At 34.6% G+C, this 27,168-nt stretch overlaps 3 protein-coding genes and 2 pseudogenes across 5 annotated transcripts; all 5 read left to right on the top strand.

Annotated features, from left to right (window-relative positions):
• Nucleotides 1-5,174, top strand: LOC143569749 (uncharacterized; annotated as a pseudogene). Its single transcript, XR_013141791.1, has 11 exons — nt 1-1,079; nt 1,182-1,248; nt 1,358-1,420; nt 1,549-1,612; nt 1,686-1,779; nt 1,869-1,952; nt 2,025-2,118; nt 3,617-3,678; nt 4,383-4,492; nt 4,605-4,692; nt 4,769-5,174. The product of XR_013141791.1 is annotated as an uncharacterized LOC143569749 (transcript).
• Nucleotides 5,175-8,005: 2,831 nt separating this feature from the next.
• LOC143569741 (bax inhibitor 1-like) lies at nt 8,006-9,882 on the top strand. Its single transcript, XM_077055579.1, has 6 exons — nt 8,006-8,185; nt 8,745-8,888; nt 8,982-9,073; nt 9,179-9,365; nt 9,457-9,612; nt 9,711-9,882. The coding sequence occupies exons 1-6, from the start codon at nt 8,066-8,068 to the stop codon at nt 9,759-9,761; spliced, it is 750 nt and encodes a 249-aa protein (XP_076911694.1). The 5' UTR covers nt 8,006-8,065; the 3' UTR covers nt 9,762-9,882.
• Nucleotides 9,883-16,238: 6,356 nt separating this feature from the next.
• LOC143569740 (uncharacterized) lies at nt 16,239-19,462 on the top strand. 2 transcript variants are annotated; one of them, XM_077055578.1, is made up of 9 exons: nt 16,239-17,317; nt 17,420-17,486; nt 17,596-17,658; nt 17,787-17,850; nt 17,924-18,017; nt 18,107-18,190; nt 18,263-18,352; nt 18,457-18,484; nt 19,326-19,462. In XM_077055578.1, exons 1-9 carry the CDS (start codon nt 16,649-16,651, stop codon nt 19,460-19,462), a joined length of 1,296 nt encoding a protein of 431 aa, XP_076911693.1. In that variant the 5' UTR covers nt 16,239-16,648. The 2 variants fall into 2 exon arrangements, with proteins under 2 accessions (XP_076911693.1, XP_076911692.1); XM_077055577.1 differs by having other exon boundaries at nt 18,107-18,352.
• Nucleotides 19,463-19,464: 2 nt separating this feature from the next.
• Nucleotides 19,465-21,412, top strand: LOC143569748 (cell cycle serine/threonine-protein kinase hsk1-like; annotated as a pseudogene).
• Nucleotides 21,413-24,288: 2,876 nt separating this feature from the next.
• On the top strand, nt 24,289-26,128 carry LOC143569739 (bax inhibitor 1-like). Its single transcript, XM_077055576.1, has 6 exons — nt 24,289-24,418; nt 24,978-25,121; nt 25,215-25,306; nt 25,412-25,598; nt 25,690-25,845; nt 25,944-26,128. The coding sequence occupies exons 1-6, from the start codon at nt 24,299-24,301 to the stop codon at nt 25,992-25,994; spliced, it is 750 nt and encodes a 249-aa protein (XP_076911691.1). The 5' UTR covers nt 24,289-24,298; the 3' UTR covers nt 25,995-26,128.
• The last annotated feature ends 1,040 nt before the right edge of the window (nt 26,129-27,168 follow it).

Below are 27,168 nucleotides of genomic sequence, written 5' to 3'. Positions count from 1 at the left end.
TTAGTATACATTTATATGTTATAGTTTTTCATATTGATAACAGGTTTACGTTCGTGTTGATGATATGGTAAGGAGTGTGATCATGAACACAGGATCGATTGGTATATCTGATACTGATAGGATGCTCTCACAAATCAAGTTTGATGCTGGAAACTATAATTTTGGATTGAACGGTGAATGTGAAGATGAAAAGAAGATTGCTACTATTTTGAGCATGAGAGAGCTTGGAAGTAACAATAGTTTTTAGTACTACAATACCAGGAGGGCTTAAGGATTATTTTCAGTTTAGGTCATTATCTCATGTAACTGCAAGTTTACTTGCACGGTTAGAAGCTATTAATGATGAAAGCTGTTTGTTAGGTAAAGAACCTAGTACAACAGCTCACCAAGCAGATGATAACAGTAAGGTAATGTCACTGGTGAAGGCATGGATCGATAATGATTCTTCTAAGGCCACTAACAACTCACTTGAAACACAGAGATTTGTGGAGGGAAGAGAAAATGAATGCAATTTAGATTCTGAAAACCATAAAGGTAATCTTGAAAATATGACACATAAAAATGTTCATGAGGGCGTGATACCCGAGTTTAATAATGGAAACAGGAACACTTTGTGCTGCAATGACATAGCACCTTGCCAAGAAGTTGGTGAACATAATAACGTAGTTCCACAAACAGAAGAAGAGAAAACAGTTTATGAAAGAGAAGAACAATTAGATTGTTCACTTATTGGTGAACATGATCATGAAAAGTTGTTGACGGGTAAAAATGTGACTTGCAAAGATGACTGTACAATGAAAAACAGTGTCATTTCTTATGATCGAAAGCATTTGCCAGAATCCACTGCAAAATTGGAAGCTATTTCAAAGGTTACAAATTCCACAGTGCAAACAGTTTCTATAAAAACAAACAAGGGAAATGATGTTGGTTCTCTTCCTGAGCAGAAGTATAGTAAAAAAGACAAGAGGCCAGTTCAAACAAAGCAGAAGTTAAAACCAACTTGTGAACAAACGATGCACACTAGCGGAAGGGAAAGCATAAAAGAAAATAAGGAAAAGGCTTCTGTCATTTCTGTGAAAGTGAGTGTCAGATATTGTCTGATTATGGTTTTAGTTTGATATGTTGATAATTTTTAAACTTATAATTTGATTGTCGTAACACTTTTGATGCCTCATTTTCAGGGTCATTCGGAGCCAAAAATATTCCCAGTGTTTGAATCTTATATTGTAGAGGAAGAAGAGGGTTCAGGTAATTGAAGTAAATATGAATTCTTAATATTAAATTACAAGCTTAAGGTCTTTGTTTTATGACAATTTATATTAGTTTCTTATATTGTTTTCACTTATGGAATACACAGGTGGTTATGGCACAGTGTATAAGACACGGAGGAAAAAAGATGGAACAATGTTTGCTGTTAAATGTAAGGAGCTGATGTATTTGTTGACACATCATTATATATTTACATATGATGTTTATTTCACTATGTATTGTTTACTTATTATAACATCTTGATAATTATTTAACTTTTGGTGGTTTACGGTTTTGCAGATCCTCATGCAAATGCTAACAGGCAACATGTTTATAACGAGTTGAAAATGCTGGAGAGATTTGGGTAAGGATATTGTAAAGAATTTCATAACAGCCATTCTGTCATGATGCTGATACAAATTGCTTTTATACATCAGGGGTAAGAACTTTGTGATTAAATTTGAAGGCTCGTTCAAAAGTGAAAATTCTCCTTGTCTTGTTCTCGAGCATGTTGCACACGACAGGCCTGAGGTAATCTCTTAGTCAGTTGTTTTTATATAATCATGTAGTTAGTAAGCATGTGTTATCAGTCTGCTTCATTTTTGTGTGCTTTAATGTAGGTCTTGAAAAGAGAGATAGATGTTTTTCAGCTCAGGTGGTATGGTTATTGTTTGTTTAGAGCGCTTGCTAGTCTTCATAAACAGGTATTGTTTATTTTGTCTTTATATATGTGTGTGTGTGTGTATGCAAATTTTTATATGTATTTTCTGCTTCAGGGAGTGGTTCACAGAGATGTTAAGCCGGGAAATTTTCTTTTTTCTCGCAAGGCCTCTAAAGGATATCTCATAGATTTCAATCTTGCCACTGTAAGTGATGTTTTTTAGTATTTTCAAGGCTTTTCGATACTATGATATTTACCGTAACATTAAAATATTACTTATTGATTGAAAATGTAATGTCTTTTTCACAGGATTTGCATCAGAAGCTTGGATCTACTGGTGAGCTCTTTTTACTGTTGTATGAATTCAATTATTTAATGAAAAGCTAACTGAATCTGTTGTTTTGCTCAAACCTTCATGACTTCCAAAAATTTTGATTTATGATTGTCTGGTCAAAATTAGGCTTGTAAATGAACCAAGCGAACACAAATGGAGCATGTTAGTGTTCCTTTTTTTAACTTTACCAGAACAAACGACTGAACATGAACAACTAAACGAACAGGTTTTCTTGTTCGTGTTAGTTCGTTAAGAATTTGAACATGTTTGTGTGTGTTTATGTTTGTACGCTAACAGTTTAAACGAATGGTTCACAAATGTAAATTAACATATTATGAACGAACATAACTGAGCTTAACCCAATTTAAAGTAAATGTGAATAACAGTTGTTGGGCCTAGTTACTAGAACCAGACTATATTGTAACGGGCCTAAAAATTTAAATGAATATAATAAAGAACGTAATCGAGTGAACTTAAGCAAACAAACATTAACTGACATAAAGTAACAAACGAGACACGTGCTCATGTTTGTTCGTTTATTAAATAAGCGAACATACATGAATCGGTTTACAAACCATTCGCTGAACGTTTGGTTTCTTTAAGCGCCTAGTCAAAACGATGACGTGACAGCTAACGTGTCAGTAACTTTGACCATGCTGACTTTTTCTGATGTGGGGCCTGGAATGTGGTTAGACTTGGAAGATCTTCCTAAATAAACGAAAAATAAAATAAAATTAAAACTTTGATATGAAAGCTGGTTATGTTTTGACTTTTATGCATTTTTGTCCAATGAAAAAAAGCTGAATGATTATTTCAATGATTAAACATATTCTCTTTTTCACAGGAAAATCCAAGTCCTATAACGATACAAGTTCTAAGCTTGTTTTGCCACCTCATCCCGAATCTCTTTCTTCAACAAGAACTAGTAAAACACTTTTGATCCAAAAAAATATGAAAAAGAAAGGGATCCCAAAGACTTAAACATGCACGGGGTGATGAAAAGCCAAGGTGCTGATGGTTCTGGAATAACTTCTACAAAAGATGCAACAAGTTCTAAAGTTCCTTCAGGAGAAAGATTCAGAGAACCAATTCCTTGCGTAGGAAGACAAGCATTGCTCAAACTGGTACATGAATCATTGCAAAGTCCTGCTCGTGAAGCAATGGTTACTACAACTCCAGTTCCAAAAAGAAAACGGGTTGCTGCCCCGCCTGCTAAGTTAGATAACAAGTTTTTGTATCTTACCCCTATGCCTTTGCAGTCTACTGGAGGCAGCTTACTTAAGAACAAAGGTGTGATTTTGACTTAATTTGTTGACCTTTTTAAAGCCGAATGTTGTGTTAATTGGGCTGATTGTGGTTTTTTGTTTTTTAAGGTGATGGGAAACAAAAGAAAGAAGGACCGTGTGTTGGCACAAAGGGTTTCAGAGCTCCTGAGGTAAGTTATTTTATGCAATGATATAATTGTTGTACAATTATTTTATTGTTTTTTATAGAAAACAAGCTAAATCATTCCGCTAAAAAGATTATTTTTTAAAACGACATAATTGTTGTAATCTTATTGGATACAATATTATTTATAGGGTGTAAGCTCGAATTAAGCCGGGCTTAAATGAGAAGCTTGAACATAAAAATAAACTCGTTTGATAAACGAATCCGAGCTGGAGCTTCATATAATTAGCTTGGCTAGGCTTGCGAGCATATTGTATTACATAATAAAAGTAATCATATTTAATTATGACAAAAATAATGAAATACTATATATTATGTTGTAGGTTAGTTATAAATATATATTACAAAAACAATTGCATCTGTATATAAAAAATATTAATAAATGATAAACAAGCCAAGTATGAACTTTAGTTGTAGACCTGAATACGAGCTGTGCTTAAGCTTGACTAGTTTACACCCCTTTTTATAGTAAAAACATAAAAATTTTACCCTAAAAGTGTTTTGGTTCTGCCCAAGCTTGAACTTAAAAAACAAGCTTGTTAAATAAATGAGTTCAAGCCGGAGCTTTATACACCGAGGTTGCCTTGGTATCAATATGACTACTTATCACTGCAGGACTAAAAACACTTCATTTTTTAATTAATTTTATTATTTCCTGTCTTTATAATTCGTAATCTGCGTGTATTTCAGGTATTGTTGAAATCTACATACCAAGGCCCAAAGGTTGACATATGGTCTGCTGGAGTCACTTTACTCTATTTTATCATCGGAAGAACACCCTTTGTTGGCGACCCGGATCAGTGAGTTTCCTCATTCCCTACCCATTAATAAGTCCTTTTCTCAAATACATCCTCTATTGCCACGTCATCAAAAGCTGATAAATTTTCTCAATTTGAAAATGTCACCAAACAGAAACATTAAAGAGATTGCAAAGTTTCGTGGCAGTGAAGAGCTATGGGAAGTGGCAAAGTTACATGATCGTGAATCATCATTTCCACCGGTATATTATACTACTAACAAAATTTATTTCCATATTACTACAAGCAAACTTAGTAATATGTATTTTGATGTTATAGGAACTTTTACAAGTACAATCACTGGCACCCACAAAGCTACAAGAATGGTGTAAACAAAACACGAGACGAGAGGATTTCTTTGAGGTTATTGCAAGCTCGCTTATTGATCTTGTGGATAAGTGCTTAATGGTCAACCCACGGGCAAGGATTAGTGCAGAGAAGAAGCTTTGAAGCATGAGTTTTTTGTGCCATGCTTTAATGCTTTTGAGAAACAGAGGCTACTTAGGCAAAAACTTGCTCATTCAAATTCACAGCCTGTCAATTGTCAAAGCTCTTCCGTGAAAAACGTTAGTTGAATTAGTGTTAACTTTTTTAACAAGGGACTTTGACATGTTGGCTTTCTACTTGCTAATTGAAGGGGATGGAATATATCTACTAAATTTGTAAAGATTAAGATACTGTTTAATCCATGTTTATCATTCTTTCTATATTTCAGTTTAACCGTTATTTAAAAATAGATTCATTTCTTAATAAAAATATGTTTGGCAAGGAGCTTTTATGAGCTTTTAGGAGCTTTAAGCTTTTATGAAAAAGCTCTTATTTAATAAAAAGCTTTGTTTGGTTGAAATAGTTTCAAGCTTTTAGATTAATAGAAAAAGCCTCTTTTTTCAAACGCTAGTATTGGTGGCTAGAAACTTTTACATTTGAATTTATAAGTTTAGTACTTGAACTTATATCAACTTTTGTTAATTTATATAATAGTTACACATTTAACCCTTATTCAAAACTAATTATCCCCATAACTTTTGTATGTTAGTTAATTTGAAACTGATTTGCTATATTTTCTACAAAGCTTTCACATGTTTCATCATACTTCATGATATGCTATGAGATATAAGTGACATGAACCCATTTAGTTTTTGGATGTGATGAGATGCTTTAGCTCTTTAGTGTTACAAGATATCTGAACACGATTTAACAAAATAAGCCTGACAAAATAATAGTGATTGCATATGGTTAGTTTATATGGCCAGTCGCGTGTTTTGACTTTTAAGTCCTTTTAAGTTGTTACTTTACCCTTACACTTAAATTTTATGTGTTTTTAATCTTCTTAATTATCACTTTGTTTACGTCTGTTAACTTAAAAATAACTTATCATGACTTTATCCTTTTTTCATTTACTCTTTCGTAGGCTATAGTGAGTTCGGATGTTGTAAGAAACCGATCCAATACCGACTAGATTCTCACCACATCAACAACGAACCGAACTGATGCCGAAGAACGGGTTCCCACCACATCAACAATTAACCGAACATGTTTTGAAACCCTTTGGGCCATTTAACGACTATATTTTTAGATTTTCTATTTCGTTTGTTACAGAGAGTGGATACCATTTCAACTACCCCGTCCCCGTCCGGTTACAAGGTTCATATTTTTATCTATGCTCGATTTTATAATTTTTCAAACGGACTTCGCGTGATAATGTGCCACTCATCGAAGCAGACACGTCTGTTTCAACCTTTATTATTATGTGTATTTTTTACTATATTTCATTATATTGGCTCTTTTCATCAAGTTGTGCACTAACATACATATCGTTAGAGGTGCACATAATCGGTTATTTTTAAAACCCGGAACCGGTTTTTTTCACACCGGGTATAAAATGGGACCGGTTCTTGTCAGGAACCGGGTCGGTTCCGGACCCGACCCGATGGCCTAAAATGGGAACCCAGTGGAACCGGTTAGGGTATGAATCGGGACCGGGTTTTACGTAAAAACCGGTTCCACCGGTTTTTTTTGAATTTTAAATAATATAGCCGTTAGAAACCGGTTCCAACGGCCGTTTTTGACCGTTGGAACCGGTTTTTTTACTATAAATATGTTACCCACATACTATAAATAGCAAGGTGTTGTGTGTATTTTGTTAAACCACTTTCAAAACTCTAAAACACACTCTAAATCACAATTAAGCTTAAACCGACAAGAAATGGCAACTAACGACGACGTTGTTATGGTGATCGAAACAACACGATGCCCCGATGTTTGGGTACATTACGATTTGTGTGTCATGATCGACTCACAATAGATGGCTCGGTGCAAGTACTGGTCGAAGTTTCTGAAAGCGGGGTCGAACTCCACCTTACGCAAGCATACCAATAAGTGTTGTCATGAGAAAAAAAGTTTGGATGCCAAGAAAGTGGAAGCGGGAGAGTCGTCCGGCTCTACAACTCAAGCACCTACTGCCGCCGGTAACAACGCTTAATCGTTGTAGAACACCGGATGAAAACGACGGACGTTGTTATTTAGTTTAAGTTATGTTTAGTATCGTTATGTTTTAATAATGTAGTTTGTAATATATGTTGTTTATATAAATAAAATTTTCGTTGTTATTAAAAAAGTAACAAAAAATTAATCATGACTAATACGAAATAAACCTTACTAGTAATAGATAAAACAACGGTAGTTATTAAACAAATCAAAACTAAATATTACTTGAACTTTGATCGTGTTACAAATGATTTTACTAAAACAAATAAAAATTACAAATCTTCTTAGTCTTCACCCTCGTCTTCTTCACCACCCGAATTATCGGAAGAAAGCCCGTCCTCCGCCTCCTCATCATGAATAGGACGCTCTATTGGTATCTCGTCTTCGAAGTTTGCCTTGTGTTGTACAAGATCCACTGCATCCAAATGGTCCTTTAGGCAAATGCAAACCTCTAGAGACTCGGGGGTTAATTTTGTTCTTCGCATTGATAATACCATCCCACTAAGAGAAAAAAACCGATTCGAAAACAACCGTTGAGGCTTGTACGGCAAGCAAATCACGAGCCATGGCGGATAGAATAGGAAATTCGTTTTGTTTTCCTTTCCACCAAGCCAACAAATCAATATTGCGAGTTTCGTCGACCAAGTTCGCTAGTTGGTGTGTTTCCTCTTTGTCTCTTAGATGCCGATTCACGAACCGCATTCATCAAGTTTATAAGTCTATCCTTGCACGGCTTACTAGTCGTTGTTTGCCTCACAAAAGACGATCTCGTGCTTGGACCATAAATTTGAAAATAATGGTAATAAAAGTCTTGAAGGTTTTTATTAAACTTTTCCTAGAAAGTTCCTGAATTCCTTGGTAGGTGACAATAATAACACATTAATTAAGGTAATAACTAAATAAATAATATATATATATATATATAAACAAGTACAAGTAGGAAATTGGTATTGGACGTTCCTCGTCACTTGGCGAAACTTAACGACGTCGTCCTTGAACCGTCTCCTACAAGTACATTAAATACCTCTTTCCTTCCGTTTACTTTACCTGCCTCAAAAGTCATCAAAATTATTATTACTTACAATTACAATGGATTCATTCTCCTCTTCGTTCTTCGATTCACAATCAGGTTCTCGTAACAGTTGGACTTACGATTCTCTCAAAAACTTCCGTCAGATTTCACCCCTTGTCCAGACTCATCTCAAACAGGTTCTACGCCTAATTTCATTTTATTTCTCTCAATTAGGTTGTTAATTTCAGATTTTTTTAGGGTTTCATCTGTAAATTGTGTAACGGTTTGATTTTCTTTTCGATTATTGTTGATCTTTTTCAGGCTCGTAAGCTTTATACTACGTACAGACGCTACCATAATCTAATAACGAATTGAAAATGTGTGTCTTGTACAATAATCCCTAAATTACACCACACCATCAATTACTACAAATAAATAACTTAGATGAATTTGATCTGGTCCACTTGCTTGTGCTTCAGTCTGAAGAAGAATCTAACCACTTATTCTCCAAGTTTACTATTACAACTTTGTTAAAAACAATATAGTTTTATGCTTATATAATGAGTGTAAATTTGTATTACACTATGCTGTATAAAATATTACACTGCTTGATTATCACACTTAGCACATTAATTTAATTTGTATTTGTATTTGAACCAAACCTTATATAATAATGCTATATGACATAGTTATTTATTTATTTTATGTTTAATTTCTTCTACTGATCATAATTGACTCCATACAACATCATTGCAGGTTTATCTGACTCTATGTTGCGCGCTGGTAGCGTCTGCTGCTGGAGCTTATCTTCACATCCTATGGAACATTGGTGGTCTCTTGACCACATTTGCAACCATTGGATGCATGTCTTGGTTACTCGCCACTCCTCCGTATGAAGAGGTAAATTTATTTGCTTGCTTGACAAAGCTTGTATCTTGTTTTATTATCTTTATGTTTTGAAATTTGAATCATTTTGCCTTGTTCGATATGCAGCAAAAAAGGGTTTCATTGTTAATGGCTTCAGCTCTCTTTCAAGGAGCTTCTATCGGTCCTCTAATCGATTTAGCCATCAATTTTGATCCAAGGTATGTATAATGTAATATGTTTATGCTTATGCTTATGTTCCTGTTATTTTGAACTTATGACCTGAACATTGTTTCATGTTGTTTTGTTTGTTTTGCTCTTTGCAGCATTTTAGTGAGCGCGTTTGTGGGGACCGCGATTGCGTTCGCCTGCTTCTCGGGAGCTGCCATGTTGGCAAGACGTAGAGAGTATCTTTATCTAGGTGGTCTTCTGTCTTCTGGTTTATCGATATTGTTCTGGTTGCATTTTGCTTCATCTATCTTTGGTGGTTCTATGGCTATGTTCCAGTTTGAGGTAACAAAATGATAATATATCTCTTAATATTATTAACGGATTAACCGTCAATATTCTTCGTACTAATTAGTGATCATGGTTTATTTTGCAGCTGTATTTTGGGCTTTTGGTGTTTGTTGGGTACATGGTATTTGATACACAGCAGATTATTGAGAAGGCTCATCTTGGAGATTTGGATTATGTGAAGCATGCACTTACGCTGTTTACCGACTTCATTGCTGTCTTTGTTCGTATACTTATTATCATGGTAAGCTTCAACTTTTAAGTTGAATGTCATTGATTTCTTCTTATCGACTCGTTAATAACGGAATCTGATTCGTTTGTTTTCTATCATGACGGATGCAGTTGAAGAATTCGGCTCAAAAGGAAGAGAAGAAGAAGAAGAGAAGAGAGTAGAGTGTTTAGGACCTGCAACAACTTGAAATAATGTTAATGATGATGTGATCTTACTATGTTTAATATTGTGGTACATAAGTGAGTATATGTATGTGGTTATGAATTTTCATTAACAAGTATTTGTTGCTCTATAGGTTTGTGACAAGTTAGTATTCAAGGTCCGATTTAAATAACAAGTTTTGGTATTAAGGTTTTTATTAGAACTTAGAAGGTTTGAGTTAGAGCTGCACAAATCGGGTACACCTTGAAAACCCGAACCGGTTCGGAACCGGTTTTTTTCAACCCGGGTAGAGAATGACACCGGTTCCAGTCAGGAACCGGTTCGGTTCCCGACCCGAACCGGTGCCCAGATATGCGAACTTTTAAGAACCGGTAGGGTATGAACCGGAACCGGTTTTTACGTAAAAACCGGTTCCACCGGTTTTTTTTGAAATTTAAAAATTAGAGCCGTTAGGAACCGGTTCCAACGGCTATATAGCCGTTTTTGACCGTTGGAACCGGTTTTTTAACTATAAATAGGGTATTTTCTTACTAATAATAGCAAGTTTCAAAACTATCAAACACACTCCAATTCCAAAACCATAAAACACACTACAAACCAAAATTAACCTTAAACCGACCACAAATGGCATCCAATGATGACGTTGTTATGGTGATCGAAACAACAAGATGCCCCGATGTTTGGGTCCATTACGATTTGTGTCTCATGACCGACTCACATGAGTTGGCACGTTGCAAATATTGCTCGAAGTTTCTTAAAGCAGGGTCCAACTCGACATTACGAAAACATACGAATAAGTATTGTCGAGAGAAAAAAAGATTGGAAGATAAAAAAAAGGAAGTGGGAGAGTCGTCCGGCTCTACAACCCAAAAATAAGTATTCCCGGATTAAAACGACGGACTTTGTTTTTTATGTTTTAGTTGTTATGTTTAGTATCGTTTATGTGTTAATAATGTTTGTAATAGTTAGTTTTTAAATAAATAAAATGTTCGTCGTTATTAAAAAAGTAACAAAAATTAATCGAACAAATTATAATAAAACATATAGTACAATTCTTCTTCGTCGAAACAAATAATTTTACCAAAACAAATAATTAGTCGAACAAGTTACAAATAATTTTACCAAAACAAATAATTACAAGTAATGGTGAAACAAGTAATGGAAACAAGTTATATATAGGTTTGGCCCAAAAACCGGTTCCAACGGCTATATTACCGTTGGAACCGGTTCCAACGGATATATTGCCTCAAAAACCGGTTCCAACGGCTATATTACCGTTGGAACCGGTTCCAACGGCTATTTGGTGTCTAAAAAACCGGTTCCAACGGCTATATTACCGTTGGAACCGGTTCCAACGGCTAGTTTGACTTTTTGTTTGACCCTTGAAAAAAAACCCGTCGGAACCGGTTTTTCCGGGTACGACCCGAACCGGTTCCAAATAATAACCGGGTAGGAACCGGGTTGGAACCGGTACTGAAATATATATAGTAGAACCGGTCCCGATTTTCGGGTACAAAAATACCCAAACCGGGTATTGTTCCAACCGGGTTGGAACTGGAACCGGTTCCGGTTCGGTTCCACCGGTTAGGTTCCGGAACCGGTTTTTTTGTGCACGTCTAGTTTGAGTACTACGTTTTATTTCTTGTAACGCACTACTAACATTATCAGACGTTGAAACTTAACTAAGACGCCTCCTTTACAATATCTCTGCTTGTATTCGTCACGTCTCCAACTGTCTTTCAAAAACTTAATTGGGCGTTAATTACGATCATAATATGTGGTTAATTCAAAAGGGTTATTTTGATTTCGATTACAATATATATTGTAAGTATACTCGAAAAGGTTAATTTTTTGTTAATTTCTTTGTGCGATTACAATAAAGATGTCGAAGTTACTGATACTTTGTTTTAGTGGTTTATCAAAAAACCTTTTTTGCTATCATCATCCTTTAACGTAATTACACAAAGAAATTAAGAATAAAAATAAAAATTTGTGTATACTTACAATATAGAACGAAATCATCCATTTGGATTAACCACATTGAAATTATATTGTAATTGACGTATGATTAGTTCTTGAATGACTTTAAATTGTGGTGACTACAAGCCGGTGTGAAAACGAGAATTGAGTTTTAAAAAGTGTATTTTTCTTAAAAAAATGATTTTTTTTGGAAATGTAAATAAAATTGTGAAAGATATTGTCACAGCCCCCGACCCCTATACCCCGGGATGGGAGGCCGTGAACATTGATTGGTGGTATCGGTGTTTATTAAATTATTTTGCAGCGGAAAATTTTTTCAGAACCGTAGTTAGGAAAAATGATCAGAGTTATAAAAACACCATGATTATTATTATGATAAACCGGGAATTAAATCCCTTTTTATACAAACATAAGTTTTATAGGGTTAAACCCTAATTTACAAAACAAGTTTATTTATTCTGGTGACAAGCCACTTATTTAAGCTGGAAGCCCGCAGGCATCATTCCTTTGTCTCTAACAAGTCACCTGAAACATGCTTAAAATATTTGATCAGCAAGAAATACTGGTGAGTACATTCATTTGAAAATGACACAGTTTACAGTTACAACATTAAGATGTTTTTACATCTGTCTGCTTACAAATTACCGAAAGGTACTTCTCACTCGACCGTATCTATGACTGTGGTCATATTACTTATTGGCTAACACTTGTCCAATAAGTAACGTGTAATAGCCCAGTAGGCAAGCCTTGTACACAAAACCCCACAATACCAGTAGTAACCATCCCGTAAGTCTACAGAGACTTAATCACTGTAATGTATTTAGAATATTTTATAAATACATTTGAAAATATTTAGACAATCTATCATGGGTTTTATAGGTTTTGAAATCACCATGACATTGTCGAAAAAATAGTTGTCTCACGCAAATGTGAGTGGTACAAAAACTCGAATGTCTCACCTTTTGAGTTTATAATTAAAGAACACCTCCTGGTATTAAGCACCTAAGATAAACACAATGTAGTATATCTTGATTAGTATAAAACCAATAATCATAACGATAATCACGAGAGTAGAAACTCACAATAAAGGATATCCTCACATGTTTTCTTTATCCATTATTTATGGTTTGTTATAGATATCCTCACATGTTAAGCATATGAGAAGCTTCTTAGTTAAGTATTAACCCGTCTATTAGTGTTAGTACCTAAACATGTTACATAAAACAATAGACATGATAAATTAGGGTACACAAACTTTTTACTTGAAAATCTTAACACCAAAACATGTTACATTTTTAAACCATAGACACTAACGACGTAATTAAATCTGTGACATTAGAGAGGTATAACACCTTTTTAAAAATGATGTATTAGTGATTTTCTTGCCTCTTTATTCACTATAACAAAAAGAGAAGATGGGAAAATGGGTTAACAAAGTACAACCCAAACTCCACTCAATAATTATTTAACAAATACATCTCAACAGACGAAGCATGACTATTTTTAATATTTAAAAATTTATGTTTCTTGTTAAACTTAAAATATCCTTACATTAACCAAATACAATAAACAAACAGACAGACGTGGGAACAATATACAAGATTTGTGTAGATCCCCAAGAAGATCATAGAGTATAAATCTATAATGATATTATTCCAGTTGTCATATTGGCTTAGGGCTGTTCAAAAAGCTCGCTGCTTGTGGCTTGCTCGAAAATAGCTCGAAAAAGCTCGGCTCGAAAAAGCTCGATTCTAAATGAGCTCGGATTGACTCGGCTCGATTTCCGAACGAGCTGAGCTCGAGCCAAGGTCAGCTCGGCTCGTGGCTCGGTCTGGCTCGACTCATAGCTCGGCTCGTTGGCTCGGTTATATTAAACCCTAAATATTAATATCTATATATAATAATTGCATATCAAGAAATATATCAATAAAATTATACATATATTATGCCACTAAATACATAAAACCTTATAAAAAATAACTAAAAAAACATATAACGTTAAAAGTTCTCTAGCTTATAAATTTTATATAATATGTATGTTAAAATTATAATTTTTTTTCTTTTATATATCAAAATTTGTAAAATATAAAATAAAAAAAAATAAAAAAAAAATGAGCCGGCTCGAGCTTTAAACGAGCCGAGCACGAGCTCGGTTTTTCAGCTCGATAAAGAAAACGAGCCGAGCTCGAGCCAGCTCGATTAAGTTCGAGCTCGAGCTCGAGCACATGGCTCGACTCGACTCGACTCGTTTACAGCCCTATATTGGCTAGATTTACAAATGAGTAAATATTCATAGAGCAAATATTTACAACTTGATTGATTTGGGTTTCTGATTGTTTTATTTGAATATTATTCGCTGGAAATTGAGAACTAAACCGAACCTATTTCAAAGTTTGTAAAACCGAACCGAAAACTTGCTTCCATTCAGTTCGGTTTCAAATTCAAACCAAAATCCAAACTTTTAACAAGATTAGTGTTTGTTGGTTAGGATTTCCCTGTTTTATAACGAGCTAATTATTAGTGAGTTGTACAAGTAAGAAAATCGATAAATATATGTAATCCGGGTTTCTTAATATTACTGAACTGAGTTTTCTAGACCCAAAAACCGATTGTATAATCTGGTTTAAGCTGAACCGAAAATCAAATATGTAATTCAGTTCAATTTAGTTAAAATAAAAGTTAAATCGGTTTAAAATGTTGAAAAGGGTAAAATTTGGATATTGTAAAGGGGTTTATTGTAAACAACAAAATAAAGGATCTCTCCCTGAAATTAGTAAAATAGACCCTGGTTTATCATGCAATATTATCTTTAGTCCTTTGCTAATAAATTTCGATGTCCATTTCTTAATTGAAATTCTTTCATTAACATAATCATTAAAATATAAACTTATGCAATATGTAACAATTAACCGAACATGTTTTGAAACCCTTTGGGCCATTTAACGACTATATTTTTAGATTTTCTATTTCGTTTGTTACAGAGAGTGGATACCATTTCAACTACCCGTCCCCATCCGGTTACAAGGTTCATATTTTTTCTTAAAGAAATCCGTGGTCCTTACGGGACCAACGTGGAGGAGAGAAAAAAAGAGCACGTTCTTGTGGTTATGTTCAGTACGTGTAACAGATGCTTTAGCATTTAGATTCCACAACCGATCAATTTTGGTTGGTCCAGGTTTTCGGTTTATAAGAAGAAGTGGTTTAGTTAGAGCACCTCTAGTGACTTGTTTTTGTTTTAAAGAAATCTGTGGTCTTTATTGGACCCATGTGGAGGAGTGAAGAAAAATGATACGTCCGGTGCACGTTCTTACAATCATGTTGGGCAATGCCAACCTGACAACCATATGTGGAAAGCCAGTAGGGTTGCTCTTAATTCATTTAATCGTCAGTTCTAGACTTTAGTAAATTTGAATAAGTTCCAGTATATAAATATATCCCATAGGTTTCGGAATCGGTACCGGTATCATCCCGAGCTCATCCATCCCTAGGCGGATATGCGTACTTTAAAAGTACAAGGGTGAACTAACAATAAAAGAAAGTTACGGGGAGCAATATGTAAAATTAAAAATCAAGATCCAAAGCAAAGAAAAGCAGTCGGGCGGGAGAACCAAAGTAATCAAAACCCTAACCCCAATCCCAGTTTCCCGCCTCACTCACACTCCAATTCACTCCCAAATCCACCACCATTTCTCCATCTGAATCACCTTCTTCACTCTTCAAAACCACGAACCCCTATTTTCCACACACACCAAATTCAAACAATTTCAATGAACAACCAGCTGGTGCTATCACACGCTTCAGATGAGCTTCCCGATCTTCGAATTACAGATCCTGAGTTACAAATTAAGTCATGGAACTTGTTTGCTGTTTTATTAACCCTAGGCCATCCAGTTCCTCCAATTGAACTCGCAGCTCGTTGCGGTTTTATTCCGGAATTTGTCGAATTCGCTTGTTCGGTACCGAATTCGCCTCTCTCGTTGACGAGTGATGGACTGGTTACGGTCTCGTCTGCTGTTTGTGTGGTTTTAAAGAGGTTTATGTTGAATTCGAGTCGAGGTTTGAAGGTTTTGGTTTCTCCGGAGACGATGACGCGGAAGAGAGCGCGAGAAGGTTTTGAGATAATGTTTACTTGGAAGCGAAGAAGACTGCGGTCGAATGCTTGCGGTAATAGGCAAATAGATCTATGTTTTATTGATAAAAAAATGTTATTATTAATGTGTTTTAAAATGATTAATTAATTATGCTACAGAGAAAGCAGATCAAACGGATTTGACGATTCCTTTTGTGATTCCGGATGCTTGTGCGAAGGTACCTTGATAAGTTTTTTAAATTATTAGTGTGCTAAAGTTAACAGTTGTTAGAAGTGATTTTAATTGTATCGGTAACGTACTGTGAGCATAAGTACTATTTATCATTGAGTTCTAATTTAGTTCCTTTTGGTGTAACTCTTTTAAGTATTAATTCTAGAATTCATTTATAGTTTTAAAGTAGTTGACTTAGTATACATTTATATGTTATAGTTTTTCATATTGATAACAGGTTTACGTTCGTGTTGATGATATGGTAAGGAGTGTGATCATGAACACAGGATCGATTGGTATATCTGATACTGATAGGATGCTCTCACAAATCAAGTTTGATGCTGGAAACTATAATTTTGGATTGAACGGTGAATGTGAAGATGAAAAGAAGATTGCTACTATTTTGAGCATGAGAGAGCTTGGAAGTAACAATAGTTTTTAGTACTACAATACCAGGAGGGCTTAAGGATTATTTTCAGTTTAGGTCATTATCTCATGTAACTGCAAGTTTACTTGCACGGTTAGAAGCTATTAATGATGAAAGCTGTTTGTTAGGTAAAGAACCTAGTACAACAGCTCACCAAGCAGATGATAACAGTAAGGTAATGTCACTGGTGAAGGCATGGATCGATAATGATTCTTCTAAGGCCACTAACAACTCACTTGAAACACAGAGATTTGTGGAGGGAAGAGAAAATGAATGCAATTTAGATTCTGAAAACCATAAAGGTAATCTTGAAAATATGACACATAAAAATGTTCATGAGGGCGTGATACCCGAGTTTAATAATGGAAACAGGAACACTTTGTGCTGCAATGACATAGCACCTTGCCAAGAAGTTGGTGAACATAATAACGTAGTTCCACAAACAGAAGAAGAGAAAGCAGTTTATGAAAGAGAAGAACAATTAGATTGTTCACTTATTGGTGAACATGATCATGAAAAGTTGTTGACGGGTAAGAATGTGACTTGCAAAGATGACTGTACAATGAAAAACAGTGTCATTTCTTATGATCGAAAGCATTTGCCAGAATCCACTGCAAAATTGGAAGCTATTTCAAAGGTTACAAATTCCACAGTGCAAACAGTTTCTATAAAAACAAACAAGGGAAATGATGTTGGTTCTCTTCCTGAGCAGAAGTATAGTAAAAAAGACAAGAGGCCAGTTCAAACAAAGCAGAAGTTAAAACCAACTTGTGAACAAACGATGCACACTAGCGGAAGGGAAAGCATAAAAGAAAATAAGGAAAAGGCTTCTGTCATTTCTGTGAAAGTGAGTGTCAGATATTGTCTGATTATGGTTTTAGTTTGATATGTTGATAATTTTTAAACTTATAATTTTATTGTCGTAACACTTTTGATGCCTCATTTTCAGGGTCATTCGGAGCCAAAAATATTCCCAGTGTTTGAATCTTATATTGTAGAGGAAGAAGAGGGTTCAGGTAATTGAAGTAAATATGAATTCTTAATATTAAATTACAAGCTTAAGGTCTTTGTTTTATGACAATTTATATTAGTTTCTTATATTGTTTTCACTTATGGAATACACAGGTGGTTATGGCACAGTGTATAAGACACGGAGGAAAAAAGATGGAACAATGTTTGCTGTTAAATGTAAGGAGCTGATGTATTTGTTGACACATCATTATATATTTACATATGATGTTTATTTCACTATGTATTGTTTACTTATTATAACATCTTGATAATTATTTAACTTTTGGTGGTTTACGGTTTTGCAGATCCTCATGCAAATGCTAACAGGCAACATGTTTATAACGAGTTGAAAATGCTGGAGAGATTTGGGTAAGGATATTGTAAAGAATTTCATAACAACCATTCTGTCATGATGCTGATACAAATTGCTTTTATACATCAGGGGTAAGAACTTTGTGATTAAATTTGAAGGCTCGTTCAAAAGTGAAAATTCTCCTTGTCTTGTTCTCGAGCATGTTGCACACGACAGGCCTGAGGTAATCTCTTAGTCAGTTGTTTTTATATAATCATGTAGTTAGTAAGCATGTGTTATCAGTCTGCTTCATTTTTGTGTGCTTTAATGTAGGTCTTGAAAAGAGAGATAGATGTTTTTCAGCTCAGGTGGTATGGTTATTGTTTGTTTAGAGCGCTTGCTAGTCTTCATAAACAGGTATTGTTTATTTTGTCTTTATATATGTGTGTGTGTGTGTATGCAAATTTTTATATGTATTTTCTGCTTCAGGGAGTGGTTCACAGAGATGTTAAGCCGGGAAATTTTCTTTTTTCTCGCAAGGCCTCTAAAGGATATCTCATAGATTTCAATCTTGCCACTGTAAGTGATGTTTTTTAGTATTTTCAAGGCTTTTCGATACTATGATATTTACCGTAACATTAAAATATTACTTATTGATTGAAAATGTAATGTCTTTTTCACAGGATTTGCATCAGAAGCTTGGATCTACTGGTGAGCTCTTTTTACTGTTGTATGAATTCAATTATTTAATGAAAAGCTAACTGAATCTGTTGTTTTGCTCAAACCTTCATGACTTCCAAAAATTTTGATTTATGATTGTCTGGTCAAAATTAGGCTTGTAAATGAACCAAGCGAACACAAATGGAGCATGTTAGTGTTCCTTTTTTTAACTTTACCAGAACAAACGACTGAACATGAACAACTAAACGAACAGGTTTTCTTGTTTGTGTTAGTTCGTTAAGAATTTGAACATGTTTGTGTGTGTTTATGTTTGTACGCTAACAGTTTAAACGAATGGTTCACAAATGTAAATTAACATATTATGAACGAACATAACTGAGCTTAACCCAATTTAAAGTAAATGTGAATAACAGTTGTTGGGCCTAGTTACTAGAACCAGACTATATTCTAACGGGCCTAAAAATTTAAATGAATATAATAAAGAACGTAATCGAGTGAACTTAAGCAAACAAACATTAACTGACATAAAGTAACAAACGAGACACGTGCTCATGTTTGTTCGTTTATTAAATAAGCGAACATACATGAATCGGTTTACAAACCATTCGCTGAACGTTTGGTTTCTTTAAGCGCCTAGTCAAAACGATGACGTGACAGCTAACGTGTCAGTAACTTTGACCATGCTGACTTTTTCTGATGTGGGGCCTGGAATGTGGTTAGACTTGGAAGATCTTCCTAAATAAACGAAAAATAAAATAAAATTAAAACTTTGATATGAAAGCTGGTTATGTTTTGACTTTTATGCATTTTTGTCCAATGAAAAAACGCTGAATGATTATTTCAATGATTAAACATATTCTCTTTTTCACAGGAAAATCCAAGTCCTATAACGATACAAGTTCTAAGCTTGTTTTGCCACCTCATCCCGAATCTCTTTCTTCAACAAGAACTAGTAAAACACTTTTGATCCAAAAAAATATGAAAAAGAAAGGGATCCCAAAGACTTAAACATGCACGGGGTGATGAAAAGCCAAGGTGCTGATGGTTCTGGAATAACTTCTACAAAAGATGCAACAAGTTCTAAAGTTCCTTCAGGAGAAAGATTCAGAGAACCAATTCCTTGCGTAGGAAGACAAGCATTGCTCAAACTGGTACATGAATCATTGCAAAGTCCTGCTCGTGAAGCAATGGTTACTACAACTCCAGTTCCAAAAAGAAAACGGGTTGCTGCCCCGCCTGCTAAGTTAGATAACAAGTTTTTGTATCTTACCCCTATGCCTTTGCAGTCTACTGGAGGCAGCTTACTTAAGAACAAAGGTGTGATTTTGACTTAATTTGTTGACCTTTTTAAAGCCGAATGTTGTGTTAATTGGGCTGATTGTGGTTTTTTGTTTTTTAAGGTGATGGGAAACAAAAGAAAGAAGGACCGTGTGTTGGCACAAAGGGTTTCAGAGCTCCTGAGGTAAGTTATTTTATGCAATGATATAATTGTTGTACAATTATTTTATTGTTTTTTATAGAAAACAAGCTAAATCATTCCGCTAAAAAGATTATTTTTTAAAACGACATAATTGTTGTAATCTTATTGGATACAATATTATTTATAGGGTGTAAGCTCGAATTAAGCCGGGCTTAAATGAGAAGCTTGAACATAAAAATAAACTCGTTTGATAAACGAATCCGAGCTGGAGCTTCATATAATTAGCTTGGCTAGGCTTGCGAGCATATTGTATTACATAATAAAAGTAATCATATTTAATTATGACAAAAATAATGAAATACTATATATTATGTTGTAGGTTAGTTATAAATATATATTACAAAAACAATTGCATCTGTATATAAAAAATATTAATAAATGATAAACAAGCCAAGTATGAACTTTAGTTGTAGACCTGAATACGAGCTGTGCTTAAGCTTGACTAGTTTACACCCCTTTTTATAGTAAAAACATAAAAATTTTACCCTAAAAGTGTTTTGGTTCTGCCCAAGCTTGAACTTAAAAAACAAGCTTGTTAAATAAATGAGTTCAAGCCGGAGCTTTATACACCGAGGTTGCCTTGGTATCAATATGACTACTTATCACTGCAGGACTAAAAACACTTCATTTTTTAATTAATTTTATTATTTCCTGTCTTTATAATTCGTAATCTGCGTGTATTTCAGGTATTGTTGAAATCTACATACCAAGGCCCAAAGGTTGACATATGGTCTGCTGGAGTCACTTTACTCTATTTTATCATCGGAAGAACACCCTTTGTTGGCGACCCGGATCAGTGAGTTTCCTCATTCCCTACCCATTAATAAGTCCTTTTCTCAAATACATCCTCTATTGCCACGTCATCAAAAGCTGATAAATTTTCTCAATTTGAAAATGTCACCAAACAGAAACATTAAAGAGATTGCAAAGTTTCGTGGCAGTGAAGAGCTATGGGAAGTGGCAAAGTTACATGATCGTGAATCATCATTTCCACCGGTATATTATACTACTAACAAAATTTATTTCCATATTACTACAAGCAAACTTAGTAATATGTATTTTGATGTTATAGGAACTTTTACAAGTACAATCACTGGCACTCACAAAGCTACAAGAATGGTGTAAACAAAACACGAGACGAGAGGATTTCTTTGAGGTTATTGCAAGCTCGCTTATTGATCTTGTGGATAAGTGCTTAATGGTCAACCCACGGGCAAGGATTAGTGCAGAGAAGAAGCTTTGAAGCATGAGTTTTTTGTGCCATGCTTTAATGCTTTTGAGAAACAGAGGCTACTTAGGCAAAAACTTGCTCATTCAAATTCACAGCCTGTCAATTGTCAAAGCTCTTCCGTGAAAAACGTTAGTTGAATTAGTGTTAACTTTTTTAACAAGGGACTTTGACATGTTGGCTTTCTACTTGCTAATTGAAGGGGATGGAATATATCTACTAAATTTGTAAAGATTAAGATACTGTTTAATCCATGTTTATCATTCTTTCTATCTTTCAGTTTAACAGTTATTTAAAAATAGATTCATTTCTTAATAAAAATATGTTTGGCAAGGAGCTTTTATGAGCTTTTAGGAGCTTTAAGCTTTTATGAAAAAGCTCTTATTTAATAAAAAGCTTTGTTTGGTTGAAATAGTTTCAAGCTTTTAGATTAATAGAAAAAGTTTTTTTTTCAAACGCTAGTATTGGTGGCTAGAAACTTTTACATTTGAATTTATAAGTTTAGTACTTGAACTTATATCAACTTTTGTTAATTTATATAATAGTTACACATTTAACCCTTATTCAAAACTAATTATCCCCATAACTTTTGTATGTTAGTTAATTTGAAACTGATTTGCTATATTTTCTACAAAGCTTTCACATGTTTCATCATACTTCATGATATGCTATGAGATATAAGTGACATGAACCCATTTAGTTTTTGGATGTGATGAGATGCTTTAGCTCTTTAGTGTTACAAGATATCTGAACACGATTTAACAAAATAAGCCTGACAAAATAATAGTGATTGCATATGGTTAGTTTATATGGCCAGTCGCGTGTTTTGACTTTTAAGTCCTTTTAAGTTGTTACTTTACCCTTACACTTAAATTTTATGTGTTTTTAATCTTCTTAATTATCACTTTGTTTACGTCTGTTAACTTAAAAATAACTTATCATGACTTTATCCTTTTTTCATTTACTCTTTCGTAGGCTATAGTGAGTTCGGATGTTGTAAGAAACCGATCCAATACCGACTAGATTCTCACCACATCAACAACGAACCGAACTGATGCCGAAGAACGGGTTCCCACCACATCAACAATTAACCGAACATGTTTTGAAACCCTTTGGGCCATTTAACGACTATATTTTTAGATTTTCTATTTCGTTTGTTACAGAGAGTGGATACCATTTCAACTACCCCGTCCCCGTCCGGTTACAAGGTTCATATTTTTATCTATGCTCGATTTTATAATTTTTCAAACGGACTTCGCGTGATAATGTGCCACTCATCGAAGCAGACACGTCTGTTTCAACCTTTATTATTATGTGTATTTTTTACTATATTTCATTATATTGGCTCTTTTCATCAAGTTGTGCACTAACATACATATCGTTAGAGGTGCACATAATCGGTTATTTTTAAAACCCGGAACCGGTTTTTTTCACACCGGGTATAAAATGGGACCGGTTCTTGTCAGGAACCGGGTCGGTTCCGGACCCGACCCGATGGCCTAAAATGGGAACCCAGTGGAACCGGTTAGGGTATGAATCGGGACCGGGTTTTACGTAAAAACCGGTTCCACCGGTTTTTTTTGAATTTTAAATAATATAGCCGTTAGAAACCGGTTCCAACGGCCGTTTTTGACCGTTGGAACCGGTTTTTTTTACTATAAATATGTTACCCACATACTATAAATAGCAAGGTGTTGTGTGTATTTTGTTAAACCACTTTCAAAACTCTAAAACACACTCTAAATCACAATTAAGCTTAAACCGACAAGAAATGGCAACTAACGACGACGTTGTTATAGTGATCGAAACAACACAATGCCCCGATGTTTGGGTACATTACGATTTGTGTGTCATGATCGACTCACAATAGATGGCTCGGTGCAAGTACTGGTCGAAGTTTCTGAAAGCGGGGTCGAACTCCACCTTACGCAAGCATACCAATAAGTGTTGTCATGAGAAAAAAAGTTTGGATGCCAAGAAAGTGGAAGCTGGAGAGTCGTCCGGCTCTACAACTCAAGCACCTACTGCCGCCGGTAACAACACTTAATCGTTGTAGAACACCGGATGAAAACGACGGACGTTGTTATTTAGTTTAAGTTATGTTTAGTATCGTTATGTTTTAATAATGTAGTTTGTAATATATGTTGTTTATATAAATAAAATTTTCGTTGTTATTAAAAAAGTAACAAAAAATTAATCATGACTAATACGAAATAAACCTTACTAGTAATAGATAAAACAACGGTAGTTATTAAACAAATCAAAACTAAATATTACTTGAACTTTGATCGTGTTACAAATGATTTTACTAAAACAAATAAAAATTACAAATCTTCTTAGTCTTCACCCTCGTCTTCTTCACCACCCGAATTATCGGAAGAAAGCCCGTCCTCCGCCTCCTCATCATGAATAGGACGCTCTATTGGTATCTCGTCTTCGAAGTTTGCCTTGTGTTGTACAAGATCCACTGCATCCAAATGGTCCTTTAGGCAAATGCAAACCTCTAGAGACTCGGGGGTTAATTTTGTTCTTCGCATTGATAATACCATCCCACTAAGAGAAAAAAACCGATTCGAAAACAACCGTTGAGGCTTGTACGGCAAGCAAATCACGAGCCATGGCGGATAGAATAGGAAATTCGTTTTGTTTTCCTTTCCACCAAGCCAACAAATCAATATTGCGAATTTCGTCGACCAAGTTCGCTAGTTGGTGTGTTTCCTCTTTGCCTCTTAGATGCCGATTCACGAACCGCATTCATCAAGTTTATAAGTCTATCCTTGCACGGCTTACTAGTCGTTGTTTGCCTCACAAAAAACGATCTCATGCTTGGACCATAAATTTGAAAATAATGGTGCGTGTTGAAGGTTTTTATTAAACTTTTCCTAGAAAGTTCCTGAATTCCTTGGTAGGTGACAATAATAACACATTAATTAAGGTAATAACTAAATAAATAATATATATATATATATATAAACAAGTACAAGTAGGAAATTGGTATTGGACGTTCCTCGTCACTAGGCGAAACTTAACGACGTCGTCCTTGAACCGTCTCCTACAAGTACATTAAATACCTCTTTCCTTCCGTTTACTTTACCTGCCTCAAAAGTCATAAAAATTATTATTACTTACAATTAGAATGGATTCATTCTCCTCTTCGTTCTTCGATTCACAATCAGGTTCTCGTAACAGTTGGACTTACGATTCTCTCAAAAACTTCCGTCAGATTTCACCCCTTGTCCAGACTCATCTCAAACAGGTTCTACGCCTAATTTCATTTTATTTCTCTCAATTAGGTTGTTAATTTCAGATTTTTTTAGGGTTTCATCTGTAAATTGTGTAACGGTTTGATTTTCTTTTCGATTATTGTTGATCTTTTTCAGGCTCGTAAGCTTTATACTACGTACAGACGCTACCATAATCTAATAACGAATTGAAAATGTGTGTCTTGTACAATAATCCCTAAATTACACCACACCATCAATTACTACAAATAAATAACTTAGATGAATTTGATCTGGTCCACTTGCTTGTGCTTCAGTCTGAAGAAGAATCTAACCACTTATTCTCCAAGTTTACTATTACAACTTTGTTAAAAACAATATAGTTTTATGCTTATATAATGAGTGTAAATTTGTATTACACTATGCTGTATAAAATATTACACTGCTTGATTATCACACTTAGCACATTAATTTAATTTGTATTTGTATTTGAACCAAACCTTATATAATAATGCTATATGACATAGTTATTTATTTATTTTATGTTTAATTTCTTCTACTGATCATAATTGACTCCATACAACATCATTGCAGGTTTATCTGACTCTATGTTGCGCGCTGGTAGCGTCTGCTGCTGGAGCTTATCTTCACATCCTATGGAACATTGGTGGTCTCTTGACCACATTTGCAACCATTGGATGCATGTCTTGGTTACTCGCCACTCCTCCGTATGAAGAGGTAAATTTATTTGCTTGCTTGACAAAGCCTGTATCTTGTTTTATTATCTTTATGTTTTGAAATTTGAATCATTTTGCCTTGTTCGATATGCAGCAAAAAAGGGTTTCATTGTTAATGGCTTCAGCTCTCTTTCAAGGAGCTTCTATCGGTCCTCTAATCGATTTAGCCATCGATTTTGATCCAAGGTATCTATAATGTAATATGTTTATGCTTATGCTTATGTTCCTGTTATTTTGAACTTATGACCTGAACATTGTTTCATGTTGTTTTGTTTGTTTTGCTCTTTGCAGCATTTTAGTGAGCGCGTTTGTGGGGACCGCGATTGCGTTCGCCTGCTTCTCGGGAGCTGCCATGTTGGCAAGACGTAGAGAGTATCTTTATCTAGGTGGTCTTCTGTCTTCTGGTTTATCGTTATTGTTCTGGTTGCATTTTGCTTCATCTATCTTTGGTGGTTCTATGGCTATGTTCCAGTTTGAGGTAACAAAATGATAATATATCTCTTAATATTATTAACGGATTAACCGTCAATATTCTTAGTACTAATTAGTGATCATGGTTTATTTTGCAGCTGTATTTTGGGCTTTTGGTGTTTGTTGGGTACATGGTATTTGATACACAGCAGATTATTGAGAAGGCTCATCTTGGAGATTTGGATTATGTGAAGCATGCACTTACGCTGTTTACCGACTTCATTGCTGTCTTTGTTCGTATACTTATTATCATGGTAAGCTTCAACTTTTAAGTTGAATGTCATTGATTTCTTCTTATCGACTCGTTAATAACGGAATCTGATTCGTTTGTTTTCTATCATGACGGATGCAGTTGAAGAATTCGGCTCAAAAGGAAGAGAAGAAGAAGAAGAGAAGAGAGTAGAGTGTTTAGGACTTGCAACAACTTGAAATAATGTTAATGATGATGTGATCTTACTATGTTTAATATTGTGGTACATAAGTGAGTATATGTATGTGGTTATGAATTTTCATTAACAAGTATTTGTTGCTCTATAGGTTTGTGACAAGTTAGTATTCAAGGTACGATTTAAATAACAAGTTTTGGTATTAAGGTTTTTATTAGAACTTAGAAGGTTTGAGTACTACGTTTTATTTCTTGTAACGCACTACTAACATTATCAGACGTTGAAACTTAACTAAGACGCCTCCTTTACAATATCTCTGCTTGTTTTGGTCACGTCTCCAACTGTCTTTGAAAAACTTAATTGGGCGTTAATTACAATCATAATATTTGGTTAATTCAAAAGGGTTATTTTGATTTCGATTACAATATATATTGTAAGTATACTCAAAAAGGTTAATTTTTTGTTAATATCTTTGTGCGATTACATTAAAGATGTCGAAGTTACTGATACTTTGTTTTAGTGGTTTATCAAAAAACCTTTTTTGCTGTTATCATCATCCTTTAACGTAATTACACAAAGAAATTAAGAATAAAAATAAAAATTTGTGTATACTTACAATATAAAACGAAATCATCCATTTGGATTAACCACATTTTAATTATATTGTAATTGACGTATGATTAGTTCTTGAATGACTTTAAATTGTGGTGACTACAAGCCGGTGTGAAAACGAGAATTGAGTTTTAAAAAGTGTATTTGTCTTAAAAAAATGATTTTTTTTGGAAATGTAAATAAAATTGTGAAAGATATAGTCACAGCCCCCGACCCCTATACCCCGGGATGGGAGGCCGTGAACATTGATTGGTAGTATCGGTGTTTATTAAATTATTTTGCAGCGGAAAATTTTTTCAGAACCGTAGTTAGGAAAAATGATCAGAGTTATAAAAACACCATGATTATTATTATGATAAACCGGGAATTAAATCCCTTTTTATACAAACATAAGTTTTATAGGGTTAAACCCTAATTTACAAAACACGTTTCTTTATTCTGGTGACAAGCCACTTATTAAGCTGGAAGCCCGCATGCATCATTCCTTTGTCTCTAACAAGTCACATGAAACATGTTTAAAATATTTGATCAGCAAGAAATACTGGTGAGTACATTCATTTGAAAATGACACAGTTTACA

The sequence above is a fragment of the Bidens hawaiensis genome, unplaced genomic scaffold (assembly GCF_021521415.1).
Source record: "Bidens hawaiensis isolate Kalapana, Puna unplaced genomic scaffold, B.hawaiensis_p1.1 tig00024643_1, whole genome shotgun sequence".
NCBI lineage: Eukaryota > Viridiplantae > Streptophyta > Magnoliopsida > Asterales > Asteraceae > Bidens > Bidens hawaiensis.
This window is presented reverse-complemented; position numbering and strand designations above follow the sequence as displayed.

Bases quoted from the DNA above. Each gene is read 5' to 3' on its own strand.
- LOC143569741 (XM_077055579.1), top strand. From the start codon at position 8,066: ATGGATTCATTCTCCTCTTCGTTCTTCGATTCACAATCAGGTTCTCGT. The intron at 8,186-8,744 runs GTTCTACGCCTA...ACATCATTGCAG, and splicing joins TCCAGACTCATCTCAAACAG to GTTTATCTGACTCTATGTTG. The intron at 9,613-9,710 runs GTAAGCTTCAAC...TGACGGATGCAG, and splicing joins TTCGTATACTTATTATCATG to TTGAAGAATTCGGCTCAAAA.
- LOC143569740 (XM_077055577.1), top strand. From the start codon at position 16,649: ATGTCACTGGTGAAGGCATGGATCGATAATGATTCTTCTAAGGCCACT. The intron at 17,318-17,419 runs GTGAGTGTCAGA...CCTCATTTTCAG, and splicing joins CTTCTGTCATTTCTGTGAAA to GGTCATTCGGAGCCAAAAAT. The intron at 17,659-17,786 runs GTAAGGAGCTGA...ACGGTTTTGCAG, and splicing joins AACAATGTTTGCTGTTAAAT to ATCCTCATGCAAATGCTAAC.
- LOC143569739 (XM_077055576.1), top strand. From the start codon at position 24,299: ATGGATTCATTCTCCTCTTCGTTCTTCGATTCACAATCAGGTTCTCGT. The intron at 24,419-24,977 runs GTTCTACGCCTA...ACATCATTGCAG, and splicing joins TCCAGACTCATCTCAAACAG to GTTTATCTGACTCTATGTTG. The intron at 25,307-25,411 runs GTATCTATAATG...TGCTCTTTGCAG, and splicing joins GCCATCGATTTTGATCCAAG to CATTTTAGTGAGCGCGTTTG.